General features: G+C 38.0%; 1 protein-coding gene across 5 annotated transcripts in view; it reads left to right on the top strand.

Moving 5' to 3' along the window:
* Positions 1-13,201, top strand: part of Vps13c (vacuolar protein sorting 13 homolog C) — a 149,519-nt gene that overhangs the window by 11,101 nt on the left and 125,217 nt on the right. For all 5 annotated transcript variants that reach the window (XM_060384831.1, XM_060384833.1, XM_060384832.1 and 2 more), the window contains exons 3-5: positions 1,511-1,553; positions 7,292-7,387; positions 8,654-8,755. In XM_060384831.1, coding sequence (XP_060240814.1) covers positions 1,511-1,553; positions 7,292-7,387; positions 8,654-8,755 — 241 coding nt within the window. The remainder of the gene's footprint in view (positions 1-1,510; positions 1,554-7,291; positions 7,388-8,653; positions 8,756-13,201) is intronic.

The raw sequence follows: 13,201 nt of genomic DNA, 5'->3' as shown, positions 1-13,201 counted from the left end.
TAGGCATCTGTACCAGGTACCAGATAAAGTGACTGAGTCACTCCAAGCAGCGTTCCTTATTTAACTATTTGCCATTAGAAATTATGGGATTAAAGATTTACAACTCCCCCATGATCAAAATAGTATTTTTTTTTTTCAAAATGGAGTTAATTCCATGACCTAATTTGATTGTATAGCTTTGCTGTCTCCATTTGTCTTACAGAACTAGTTTTCTTTAAAATTATCCTCATATATTTTCCAGGCAAGTTAGGGCTTGGTGCTAACCACTGGTCTAGGTGCTACGGAGCAATGAAGTGACAGGCTGGCCACAGAGCACTGAGGTAACAGTAAGGGTAAGGTAGCCAGACACTTGAGCTTTAGTGAAGAATTTGCATCCCTTGCTGTTGAGCTAAAACAAAGCTGTATTCCCCACCCAATGCAGTTATATTTAACCTGTTATGCAAAACTGATGTCTATGATGTCACTTAAGAATGTTTATTCATTACATTTTAGGTTTCCTCTGTGTGTGTGTGTGTGTGTGTGTGTGTGTGTATGCACACACATACAAGCATGTGTGTACATGCATACAAGCATATGCTAGATTTTCTCATTTCTCAGTTTTGGTTTCTTAATATGCTTGAGCCCTGGTTCAGAGCCCACCTTGGCTTTGTGGCCTGGCTGAGGTGAGGAAGAGAACCTGGCACATTGGAAATTCTCAGAATAGTTTACTGTCCTTCCTGGCTTTATGTGGCTTATGTTGAGTAGACCTTTCTTGACCCCTGGGGAACAGAGCCCCTGCTTATGCAAATTCTTTTGTCAAAAGTATTATGTTCTGTTCCTCCGCACCTAGACTGTTTGTGGAATTGTATGATCATGAAAATGGATTCTTAGTTAATTGTAACCTATAGTATTGTAGTTCACTGTATTCATATATGTTATATAATACCTGAAAGTCTGCATGTGAAGTAGTACCTAATAGAAAATCTGTGCTGACTGGTTAAAGTTTAATAATTCAGAAGATTTGTGATCACTATGAGTGAGAGTTATGGTTTAGCACCCTGAATCCAGATAAGGCAAAATTGTTATTATTTGTTGGTATGTAAAATTTATCTAAGAGAAATGATAGTTTGATAAATAGCATGTTAGGGTTTTGTTTACCTGTTTGCTAAATGAGTGAATTATTCAGTGGTTATTTTCAGCTGACTTAATGTGCATGGACTCTTTTCTGTTCTTCTTGCATTTCAGGTAAACAGTGTCCATCTGTTTCATTTATTAAAATAACCAGTTTATGTAATTACTTTCCTTATGGACCCCTTTCTATTTTTCCTGAATAACCAGTTTATGTAATTCACTTCCTTATGAACTCCCTTCTATTTCCTGTTTATAATTTTGCTTCTTTGTCACATCTTTATGTGAAACCACCGTTTAGCAAAGCAATCATAGCCATGAGTTACTTAGCTGTATCACTGATGTACAGAAGTGATTTTGGGGGTGCTGAAAGATGTCCTTTAATTTTTGTCTTTTTCTGAAGAGTGAATTGGATGTTCCTTTCAAAGTCAAGGCTGGCCAGATTGGTAAGTACTCCATTCTTCATTTTGTTGCTTAGCCCTTTATCATTTTTCTTTCACCTGTGCTGTTTAAACCGATAAGTCTTTGCTTCATCGAAAGTGTGGGAAATTTTTGGCTTATATTAACTTCAGAGTTCTAAGCCTAATATGCCCATGCACTTTAAGAATAAAAGGGATAAAGAATTACTCTCTAAAATGCAAGGACATTTAAACCGTGGTCACGACCTCCAGACTTTGGTCTTACTACCTAAAACACTTCCATTTTCAAAGCTGATAACGAGTTTCCTGTACATTTTCTTATATTTGTGGCAGTCATACAGTTTTAGAACTCTGTTGAGTAGACTTTAAGTGGAGCCCATTTCCCCCATGATTGCTCACTCGTCTTTACTTGATGTATTATGCGGCAGTGTGGTACCGAGGCTGTGCTCTGGTAAGTAGAGTCTCCTTTCTTGCAGCTCAACTCTTCTTACCCATGTCCATAACTCAGAATATGTGTCTACTGAAGAAGCTTTTCAGTAGGAAATTTAATCTGCAAAGCTACAAATAGTCCATGTGACCTAATTTTATTTTAACTTATAAAAACAAATATCTGTTTACCTATCAATTATCTATCTTTTATTTATTATGTATGAATTTATGTATGTATGTCTTTATCTATCTACCATCCAATCTATCTGTCTATCTATCTATCTATCTATCTATCTGTCTGTCTATCTATCTATTTATCTATCCATCCATCCATCCATCTAAACTGCAACTCTAAATGGGTTACTGTTACTTTATAACTTGACTTAATTCTCATTTATCTACTCCTCCCTTATAACCTACTGCTAGATTGCATTATTTCCCCTTTTCAATCACTGTTCTGATGAGTTTTAGGGTTTTATTCTTTACTGTTTTGGCATATTTTCTTTCCTTTTATTGAAATTAGATATTTTTTTTGTCATATGATATATCCTGATGACTATTTCTCCTCCCTCTAATCCTATCAGTTCTTCCCCATCTCCCTTCCCATCTGGATTCACTTTCAGTATCCAGATCCTGAAAATAAACAGCTTCCTAAAGTACTATACTATACTAGACTATACTATAACATAATGTAGCAAAAAATTATTCTATCGGAATTGGACAAAACCAACAGAATGAAAAGAGCCCAAGAGAAGGCACAAACATCAGAGATCCACCCATTCGCATGCTCAGGAATCCCATGAAAACTTTAAACCATGAGCTATAATCTATACACAGAAGACCTGATGCAGACCTATGCAGGCCCTTTGTGTGCTGCCAAAGTCTCTGAATTCATATAAACTTTGATCATGTTGACTTAAAGGGTTTTGTTTTCTCAGTGCCTTCCATCTCTCTGGCTCTTACACTTTTTCTGGCCACCTCTTCCTCTGAGTTGTTTGAGCCCTGAGGGGGGAGGGATTTGATAGAAACATCCACTTTAGGGCTGAGTGTTCCACGGTCTTTCACTCTCTGCATAATATCTACCTTGAGTCTCTGTATTTGTTCCCATCTATTGTAGGAGGAAGCATTTTTGATGGTGGCTGAGCAAGACACTGATCTATGAGTATAGCAAAATGTCATTAGCAGTTATTTTATTGCTACATTTATTATTATTATTATTTTAGAGGTCTCTGGGCTATGTAGTTTCAGGTTCCTGCTCCCCCAAGCAGTGCTGGGTATGGTTTCCCTCCTGTGGAGTGGGCCTTAAGTCAAACAAGATGTTGGTTGGCTACTCCCACAAGCTTTGTGCCACCATTGCCCTAGTGTATCTTACAGACAGGATAGCGTTGTAGATCAAAGGGTTTGTATTTATGTTTTTCCTTTGGGAGTGTGCAGAGTATCTTCCTGTATCAAAGACTCTAGAATATAGGGGTGAAGGTCCTATGTAGGGATGAGTTTGACTTCTCCATAGTTAATGAATTGTGCAGGTGTTTTCATTAGTGAAATGGGACTTTCTTTGAGACTACCAGTGGATGGAATAATGACACAGAGACTTATTGTATTCATTATTAACTTAGTCACTGAAGCTGAGCAGATTCTCAGTTATTCTAACTTGACAATCCTGGTTTGGCCTGTGTCCTGCCATGTGGCCAGTTACCTCTCTCAGTCTTAGTCCTTGCACTTGTTTCTTCCTCTGTGTCCATCTGGCAACATAATTCCCCCAACCCCCACAGATTCTCTTCCTGAGTTCTTATCTCTGTTGAAAGTCCTGCCTGTCCTCTCCTACCTCAGCTGTTGGCCAGGCAGCTCTTTATTAAACCAGTCAAAAGAGACTGCCATGAGTTTGTGGAGAACAGCCTAAAATTTTGGCAATATCCTAGGTTGTTTGGGGATTCCCATGGGACCCCTTTGGCCAACAGCTCAATTAGATGTAACCCAATCTTGGTAACTAGAAACTTTATTTGGTGATAAAGAGATGGCCAGTTGAGCTGTCTCCTCCATTATTTGACAAATTTATTTAGACAGCCTTCATGTATATGTATATGTGTGTGTATGTATATGTATATATGTGTATAAACACACAAATTATATATATATGTGGCAGCTTCTACTGTGTTAGGTTTCCATAATACTCATCTAGTGGCCCTTATTTTTAGCTGTCTTTCCCTGTATTCCCTTTCTTATCTCCCTCTCCCCTTTCTACTTGATCCTCTCATTCCAGAACTCTCCATAACTGTCTGTTTTATTTCTTTTTCCTAACAAGATCTATTTGTGTCTCCTATTCCCTCACTCTCTAACCTCTGCTTCTACATATTCTGGCATGGTTATCAATGACTTAACAAATAATGTTCACATATAAGTGAATACTTGCCATATGGATTATTCACTCAAGATGATTTTTTTTCTATTTCCATCCAATTACCTGGGAATTTAAATTTTTAAAAAAACAGAGTTATACTCTGTTTTGTAAATGTACCACATTTTTTTTTTTTTTTTTACCTATTTTTTTGTTGAGGAAGGTCTAGGTTGTTTCTAATTCTGGCTATTATGAACATGGTTAAGCAGTGGTAGGATGAGGCAGCCTTTGGCATGCCCAGTAGTGGTATAGATGAATCTTGACGTAGACCAAGCACCATCTTCCTGAGGAACTGCCATGCTGATTTCCATAGTGGCTTTCACTCCCACCAGCCATGGATGATTGTCCTCCTTACTCCACACTCTTGGCAGCATGAGCTGTCATTTATTTTATTATCTTAGTCATTCTGACAGTGAAAGATGAAAGCTAAAGTAGTTTTGATTTATAACTTTTTGATGACCAAGGATGAACACTTAAGTGTTTTCTCAGCTTTTTGAGTTCCTCTTTTAAGAGTTCTCTGTTTAGATCTGTACCACATTTTAAAATTGGGTTATTTGTTTTCTTGGTAACTACTCTTTTGAGTTTTTTATGTATTGAGTGTGAGCTATAGAGCAAGTTCAAGGCCAACCAGGGCAACCTAGACTCTGCCTCTAAACAAACTGTAAAACATGAGGTTGGGAGACAGCTCAGTGGTACAGCAGCTGTCTGGCATGCATGGGGCACCAATACCGCATATACTCAGAAAATGAGACTGTCATGAAACTAACAGAATTATTTCATTCAGAACCTTTTTTTAGGGGGTGACTTGATAAGTTAGGGTAAATGAGAGAAGGGTAAGAACAGTCATTCCTTTTCTGATATGTCAAAGGGGTGTTGCCTGTGTTTTTGGTCTTGTACTCACTAAGAAGGCAATTGTCATGTTAAGAGGTCATCAAGTAATGTGTATGTATCATCCATTGTAAGTATAAGTGGTACTCACTATAAAACCATAAGGATTAGTTAGAAGTGATCCAGAAGTATATTGATGTAAGTTATAGGCCCTTCTGACCTGGAAGCCATGGAAGAAACTCAACAGCTTTGGAAGCTGAAGAGAAATGCAATTTAAAAAGTTATTATTTTAAATTATGTGTGTGTGTGTGTACACACATGAATGCAAGTGCCCACAAGAGGTTAGCTGTGCCACAGAGGTGAAATGCCCCTGGAGTTGGAGTTACAGCCATTTGTCACTCACCTGATATGGGTGCTGGGACTTGAGCTTGGATTTCCTGAAACAGCATTATGTATGCTTAGCTTAAACAGTGAGCCATCTCTCTGGCCTGAGAAATGAAATTTCAAGTGCAGAAATAATTTGCTATTTTATTCCTGTAATATATTTCCACATGTACTTGTTTATATAGCTATCCAGTTAACCAGAATATTCTCTGTTGTAGAACATTATTTTATTTCCTTTTAGCTTGTTGTATTGTTTATCAAACTGCATGAATGTTGAGCACCTCTCTTTAAACACTCCAGCGAATCTAGCCATATGACTTAGTGAGCCAAATCAGATTCTTTCCTAGTAAGTGTTGCAAGCAGCTCTGACCTAATGCTGTTTTTTTAAAATTATAATGAGGGAGACTAGAAAGATGGTTGTGCGGAGCACTGGCTGCTCTTTCAGAGGAACTGGGTTTAATCTCCAGCACCTTAACTCCAGTAATAAGGGGATGTAACACCCTCTTATGGCCTCCACAGGCACTGGGCATGTATGTGGTACACAGATATACATTATGAACCCCCAAAATCACACATATAAATAAATAAGTAAAAATTGTAATGGAGGAAGATATTTTATTTTTGGAACATATTTAATTTTAGAAAAGGTTAGGACAGAACTGTAGTAGTCATGACAACTGACTGGGACATTAGCTGTCTGTGGCCTTGGAAAGAGGAGTCCTAGAAATTAAAAAAAAACATAGAGACTTAAAAAGGTGCCCCAAATGGTCTTGCTTCTTTCAGAATTTAAATTTCCTCTCTCTTCTGCCACGCACAGCCTTCTCCTCATATAACACCAAACAAGTTACTGTTAGGGCCATGTTCTTCTGTGAAAAGTGAGCATTTTTATGGGCTAGTTTCTGAATGTCATTAGACTGACCTTGAACTTCTGTGTAGTAGCATTGGCTTTGAACTCCTGATCCTCCTGCTTCCATCTCCCAACTGCTGGGATTACAGGTCTGCACCACCATCCTCAGCTTAATACCATTGTTTCTAGGAGAGAAAGGATGTCCTGCTTCTGAGTGATTTGTAAGTTCATATCTGGAAGATAACAAAGCTGAGTTGTACAATGTTAGCAACAAAAAAGGAGGTAACATTGATCATGAAACAGTATGCCTTGCCTTCAGATCCGGCCTCTTCCATTCAGAGCTGTTTGACCTGTTGCCCACATTTGTAAAGAAAAGAAAGGACTTCTCTGCTGCTTCGGTTCCTATTTGAAGAGACAATATTTACAGTGGCTGTGCTGATGGCCACAGACAGTATCTACAGTGGCTGTGCTGATGGCCACAGACAGTATTACAGTGGCTGTGCTGATGGCCATCGACAGTATCTACTACAGTGGCTGTGCTGATTTAGTTGTTGGTTAGGCTGGAAGAGCGTGTGTAGCATAGAGCATCCTCTCTGATGACCTTGCTGGGCATAAATGATAATGACACTGAGCTGCCTTTTCCTTTTCCAAATTGCAGTGATCACTGTTTGATTTATCTCATTTGAGATAGCAAATGTAATTATTATAAAGTTTGGGAGGTATGAAATATATATTTTAAATATTGACCCCCCCCTTTTTTCCTGAGTGAGGAACATACTAAATGCTTGGCAACTTTTGTACTTTTCATGGGAAACGAGAAATTAATTTGTATCGTCTTTATCAGTTATATAAGGATTTAAGATGGAAATTCTTTTTCTTTAGATAAATTAACTTTGAAGATCCCTTGGAAAAACCTTTATGGAGAAGCAGTCATTGCCACCCTAGAAGGATTATACCTGCTTGTGGTCCCTGGCGCAAGTATGTTGTCTTACATTGTAATCATTAAGTAACATTACAATGAAGTGAAATTGTTCTCTGTGCAGTATTCTAGTATAAGGAGGAAACTAGACTGTATGTAAGAAACTGATCATGTGTACACAGTGCATTTACATATGCATAACATCTATCATCACATTTGCGTACAGAATGCTGTTCTGTTGCTGGAGACAGTAAATTCAGTCTATTTTAAGCTTATTTTCCTTGAGTACTTATCTTGTATCTGAAGTTTTTTTAAGTTGAGATGCACTTGACAGATGTACTATTGAAGAATGAGTTGAAGTGTACCAAAATGTTAATTTACATATTTCAAGACTGGAAACTCTTCCTGCATTTTGTTGCTTCTGACTTTAAACAACTGTTCTTTCAAACATGTATAACAGGTAGTTTCTTCCTTAGGAATCACAATATCTTAATAATAGTATTTTGAAGTATTAGTTATTACTGTTTTCAGCTAAAATGGACAATATGAGAAAAATTTGAATGCTTTGGGAAAAATTACTGCCAGTTTCTCAACTATAATGCAGATATAACTATAATGCAGATATAAAAAAATAATATAACTTTTTATTTTTTTCATGTTGCCCTGGCTATTCTGGAACTCATTCTGTAGATGAAGCTTGCATTGAACTTGGAGATCCAACTGCCTCTGCCTCCCGAGTGTTAGGATTAAAGGCGTATATCACTACACCCAGCTTCTGTTGATTTATTTTACAGATTTATGTGTGTACCTGCGTGAGTTTATGCTCACCGTAAGTGTGCAGGTGCCCCAGGAGACTGGAAGAGCGAGCGTGTCAGCTCTTCTGGAACTGGAGTTGGGAGCCATCTTATGTGGGTACTGGGAACCGAACTTGGGTCCTCTGCAAGAGCAGCAAATGCTCTGAAGCTCTGTACTGTATCTCCAGCACTTTTACATCATTTCTGTAGATACTAAATTTTCACCACTCAGGCAGTAGCAGTCAGTATGCTGACATATTTTCTGTCTTCTCCTTTGCTCTTTTAGTTATCTCTCCAGCCTTTTCCAACTTCCCTCTTTTCAGCTACCTTCTTCCTCCTAATTTCTTTCTTTTTTTTCCTTTGTCTTGTTTATAAACAAATAGGAATAATTTATGTGTAAAGTCTTTGTAAGGTTAATCTTTGCAGGAGTGTTTTTTGACTTACAAAGTAATAATGTAACGAGGTTAAATTTTTTTTATTTGTTTACTGATTTTATTTCTTTTTTGGTGAGAATTAATTGTATGTTTTTAGGTATTAAGTATGATGCTGAGAAAGAAGAAAAATCCTTGCAGGATATTAAACAGAAAGAACTTTCCCGAATTGAAGAAGCCCTTCAAAAAGCAGCAGAGAAAGGTACAATAAGTTTATTTTAAATACCTAGACATACCTATATTTTAGACATATTTAGCGTCATTTTATAGACTTTTTATTCATTTGTTTACTTTCAAGAAAGGGTTTTACTGTGTATCCCTGAATGCCCTGAAACTCATTCTGTAGACCAGGCTGGCCTTGAACTCACAGAGATCCACTTGCCTTTGCCTCCTGAGTGCTGGGATTAAAGGTGTGCGCCACCACCACCACCACCACCCAGATTTCTTAGTCTTTTTTAAGCCCAATTCCAAAGCATGAACCTGTTTTTTTCAAGTCTCAAAATACTGATTATAAATATTTCAGTGACTAACATCGAGGATTTATTGCTTTTGTCTGGTGATTACTTTATACTAAGTTTTGAATAATATTGAGGTGTCTTTGTTTTGTGTGAGTTCATTTTTTACCTTTGTGTTTGTAAGGTGATGAGGGTAAGATGTCACAGAACAGATGTGGCAAGGCATTGCTGCTGTGACCCTAGTTCCCCATCTCTTCATGAGACAGTTTTTATAACAAGCTTTTTCTTCAGTCTTTAACATTTCAACACCCTCAGTAATTTCTTTTTATCTGAGATAAGCTTGATAATTATGTTCCATTTTGATTTTGACAAGTTTCTAGAGCCAGGACAGAATGAAAGGAAAAGCATTATTAGTCTGCAGTGTGATGATTGAAGGACTTTTCCTGATTCCAATCTGTCCGTATCTTTCAAATCAAATCACATTTTGATTTGATTTCACATATCACATTTCACATATCAAATCAAGGTACACTTTCTTAGTTTTTTATCGTTTCTGAATCATTTGGTGGTGTGCTTAGGAATTTCAATGATGAAGGCAGATAGTCTCTTACAGCACAAGGGAATATTTTTGAATCTTTGGTCGTACCAAGCATGAAACTTCTTTTTTCTGCAAACAAAACAGAACAAGACAAGGCAAATATTAACTAGGAAATGACTTGAATTGCAGTCACACAGAGGGAGGCTCTTTTTGTGGCCCTGCCATGTGAATCAGTGAGAAGTTATTTTAAAATGACTTCTTGAGCTGAGTGAGGTTGTCTAGCTCTGGCTACTCAGGAGCCTGAGGTGGGAGACCCCATGGCCCTGTAGTCTGTGGCAGTCTGGGCAGCGTAGGAGATCCTCCTCAAGCAATAGTCACAGAAACAGTATTTGCCCCTGGAGGTTCTGACCATTGGCTCTAATCCCTTTTTGTCTGCATATATATATATGCAGAAATGTTGATTCTTTACTAGAAGTTACTAATACAGAAGCTACCATAATGGAAGAAAACTTTCCTTTTTTTTTTTTTTTTCACTTTAGAATGCTATCTTTCTGCTGAAACACAAATATCTGCATCTGTTTGGAAACTTTTCTTTATCCGTGTGGCTTCTGTGTGCAAAATAAAGCGTGAAATGGTTTTCTGCTGGCAGTCCAGTAGGATTTTTAAAATTCAGTCTTGCTTCATTAGCATATGTAGAAATAGTTGAGTAAAAATGAGGTATGATAATTGGGAAGCGGTAGATATTCAGTTCTTCCCGTATAATTTCCAGAGTAAGTTTATTGTCTTAATCTACACACATAAATGTATGCTTGCATGCGTATGCGTACACACAGGCACATGTGCATATGCACACGTACTGATCTAGGCGTAATGGCATCGTTAGGTGTGGTGATGCGTAATTATACATTTAAACTCACATATGTAATTAATATGTTACCCTTTGTGAACTCTCCAACTCCCTTTTTGGCAGGCCTATTGTTGCTTAAAATTTGGCATTTACAGGGCTCTGTAAGAAAGGCGTGATCTGATCTGCTTTAGTGGTTGATGGCCAGATTGGCATCAAGTGGACTCGTTTGGGTCTGTGGGGACGCTTGGTTTCTCTGTGGAGGCAAACACTTACGGAGCTAGTCCTGCGTTAGTCTCTTAGGTCTGTGCAGGGTGTAATGCAAATGTGGCCACTTCACGGGAGATAAGTTTTAGGATTTGTTGGAATGTATTTGAAATTCAGAAAGTGAAATTTGGTTTTCTGAATGTAGAATAGATGAATTTAGAAATTGAGAAATATGCTGAGAAATTATTTTCCCATCACGAAGAAATATGTTTTTTCATTTTGACTGCATTGTAAATCTTCTTTCCTAGTTTCTGTGGATATGTATCATCTTCTTGTGAGGCTTTTTAGGTATATGATAAATCAGTGGTTCTCAACCTTCCTAATGTTGTGACCCTTTAATACAGTTCTTCCTGTTATGGTAACCCCTAATGATAGAATTATTTGCTGCTACTTCATAATTAATTTTGCTTCTGGTATGAATTGTGATATAAATATCTGATATGAGGGATATCTGATATATGACCCATGAGGGGTTGTGACCCACAGGTTGAAAATCATTGCTTTAAATGCTTCATACGTTAACGATTTTAATTATTACTTAATTCCCTCACTTTTTTCAGACTTACCTCCTCAGTCTTTCTTGATTTTAAAGCCTGAGGGTACGGTTGCCTGTGTAGAGGCTGGGGGAGATAAGGAGAGAGGGAATGTTCTGGCCTTTGTGGCCTTCTTAGATAATAAAGAGTGAAGATAAAACTGTCATGTTGATCCACTAAAAAACATGTAATTTCCTAAAACACTGCTACCATTGTTTGGAACAAAAACTCAAGTTTTTTATTTCCTTTTTTAGAGAATTTGCTTAGCTATAAAACAAACAAACAAACAAACAACTTTTCTCCTTTTATTTCTCTGGAGTAGATTTCTGTACTTGGAAAGGAGACCATATAGGCTTCCCATATGTTAGCTTCCGTATTTAAAATGTTAATTTTGCAATGTAATAGCACATACACTTAAAGATAAAATGGTTTCCCATAACACTTAGGATGATAGATGGTAGCCCCCTGGGCACACTTTGCTGTTCTTCTCTCTCACTTCACTTATGTTTTAGGAGTCTCAGTGCTGTCATTTTCTAGTTCACTAATGTATGACATTTCCTCGGACTTCTTGTCATGGCCATCAAGGAGTTTCAATCTTGCTGTTTGTTTTCACTAACTACCCCCTGTCTTCTGTTAACATCAACCCAAAGGCCACAGAGAGATTGCCTCTGTATTTTCTCAAAATCTGATGGGCCATGTCTTTTGGCCAGTTAGGTACTGTGACAAGGTCTTGTAAAGGTCTAATGACAAGATTGTGATTATAGCCCCTTCCAGAAGTCTTGTTTTTCTTGGCTTGCAAATACTTCTTTTCATTCTTTGTTTAATAAGCTGTGTAAATTCATTAACATTTCAACATATGAATTGGTGCTTTTTTGGGTCTTTTCCAGCTGCTTTAATTCCTGTTCTGGTTTTTTTCATGTAGGCATTATCATTATTTTTTTCTTGGAGTTTTCCTTCTGCATTTTTTTCCTGCTTTACTTTTCTAGTGCTGGGTACGTGAGCCCAGCTTCCCACATACTAGACAGGAGCTCTGTTGCTGACTTCACCTTCAGTGCCCACATGGTCTAAATTTTACTTCCTTATGTTTTGGGTCTGCACGTGTAGCCTTGCTGAGCCTGTCCTCTTATTCCTCTGTTGAATTAGCTCCTCCATGGTTCCCTTGCCTGTCATTCTTCTGTTTCCTCCTGTGTTTGCTGGACACATTGAGTAGCTCTCAGGGCAACTGAAAGTTCTCTCAAGGCTGAATGCTACATTTTTCTTTGTGTAGGTTTAGAATATCACATTCAAGATCTCAAAGTGGTAGTTCACACCTGTAATCCAAAGGAGGATGAGGTAGATGAGTTTGAGGCCAGCCTCCTGGACTATAGAACTGTCTCAAACACACACACACACACACATACCCAAAACAAAACAACAACAGCAAAAAACTAGAACAAACTCTTCCCCAAGAAACCCCAAGCTTCCCAAACCTGCCAACCAAACAACAATAAAAACTCAAAACGCAGTATTAAGGAGGTTTACAATTATGATTTTGCAGGCTGTGTCTGTTAGCTTTCGGGTAATTTTGAGCTGCTATGCTTGTACATGTTGTTGAAAATGGAACTTTGATGTCAAGCACTTCATTTGAATTGGGCAAGGAAGGCATTTGTGTAATGACGAACAGGACAAAGGGTTAAGTCCCATCAAAGAGGCCCGGTAGAGTGTTAGGAGAGTTCAGAGTGAGGTGACAGTGTTATGTGTGTGCTTCAGTGGGTTCTGTGAACATGGGAGTGAGAGGGAGAAAGAGCGCTTCAGATGGGGCAGACAGGGTGGAGAAGTCCAGAGCACCTCTGGGAACAGCTGGCAGTTTATGGGTTTGAGAGATTGTAGTTGCGTGTAAGGCTGGGAAGCTAAGTTGAGATGAATTTAAAGAGATTCAAGTGTCAGGACGGTGATGATGATGATGATGATGATGATGACTACAATGACAACGATTGGCATTTATTGAGTATTTATTATTTACCAGACACTC

This window comes from Meriones unguiculatus, chromosome 6 (genome assembly GCF_030254825.1).
Source record: "Meriones unguiculatus strain TT.TT164.6M chromosome 6, Bangor_MerUng_6.1, whole genome shotgun sequence".
NCBI lineage: Eukaryota > Metazoa > Chordata > Mammalia > Rodentia > Muridae > Meriones > Meriones unguiculatus.
Note: the sequence above shows the minus strand (reverse complement) of the source record. Positions and strands in the feature narration are given on the sequence as shown.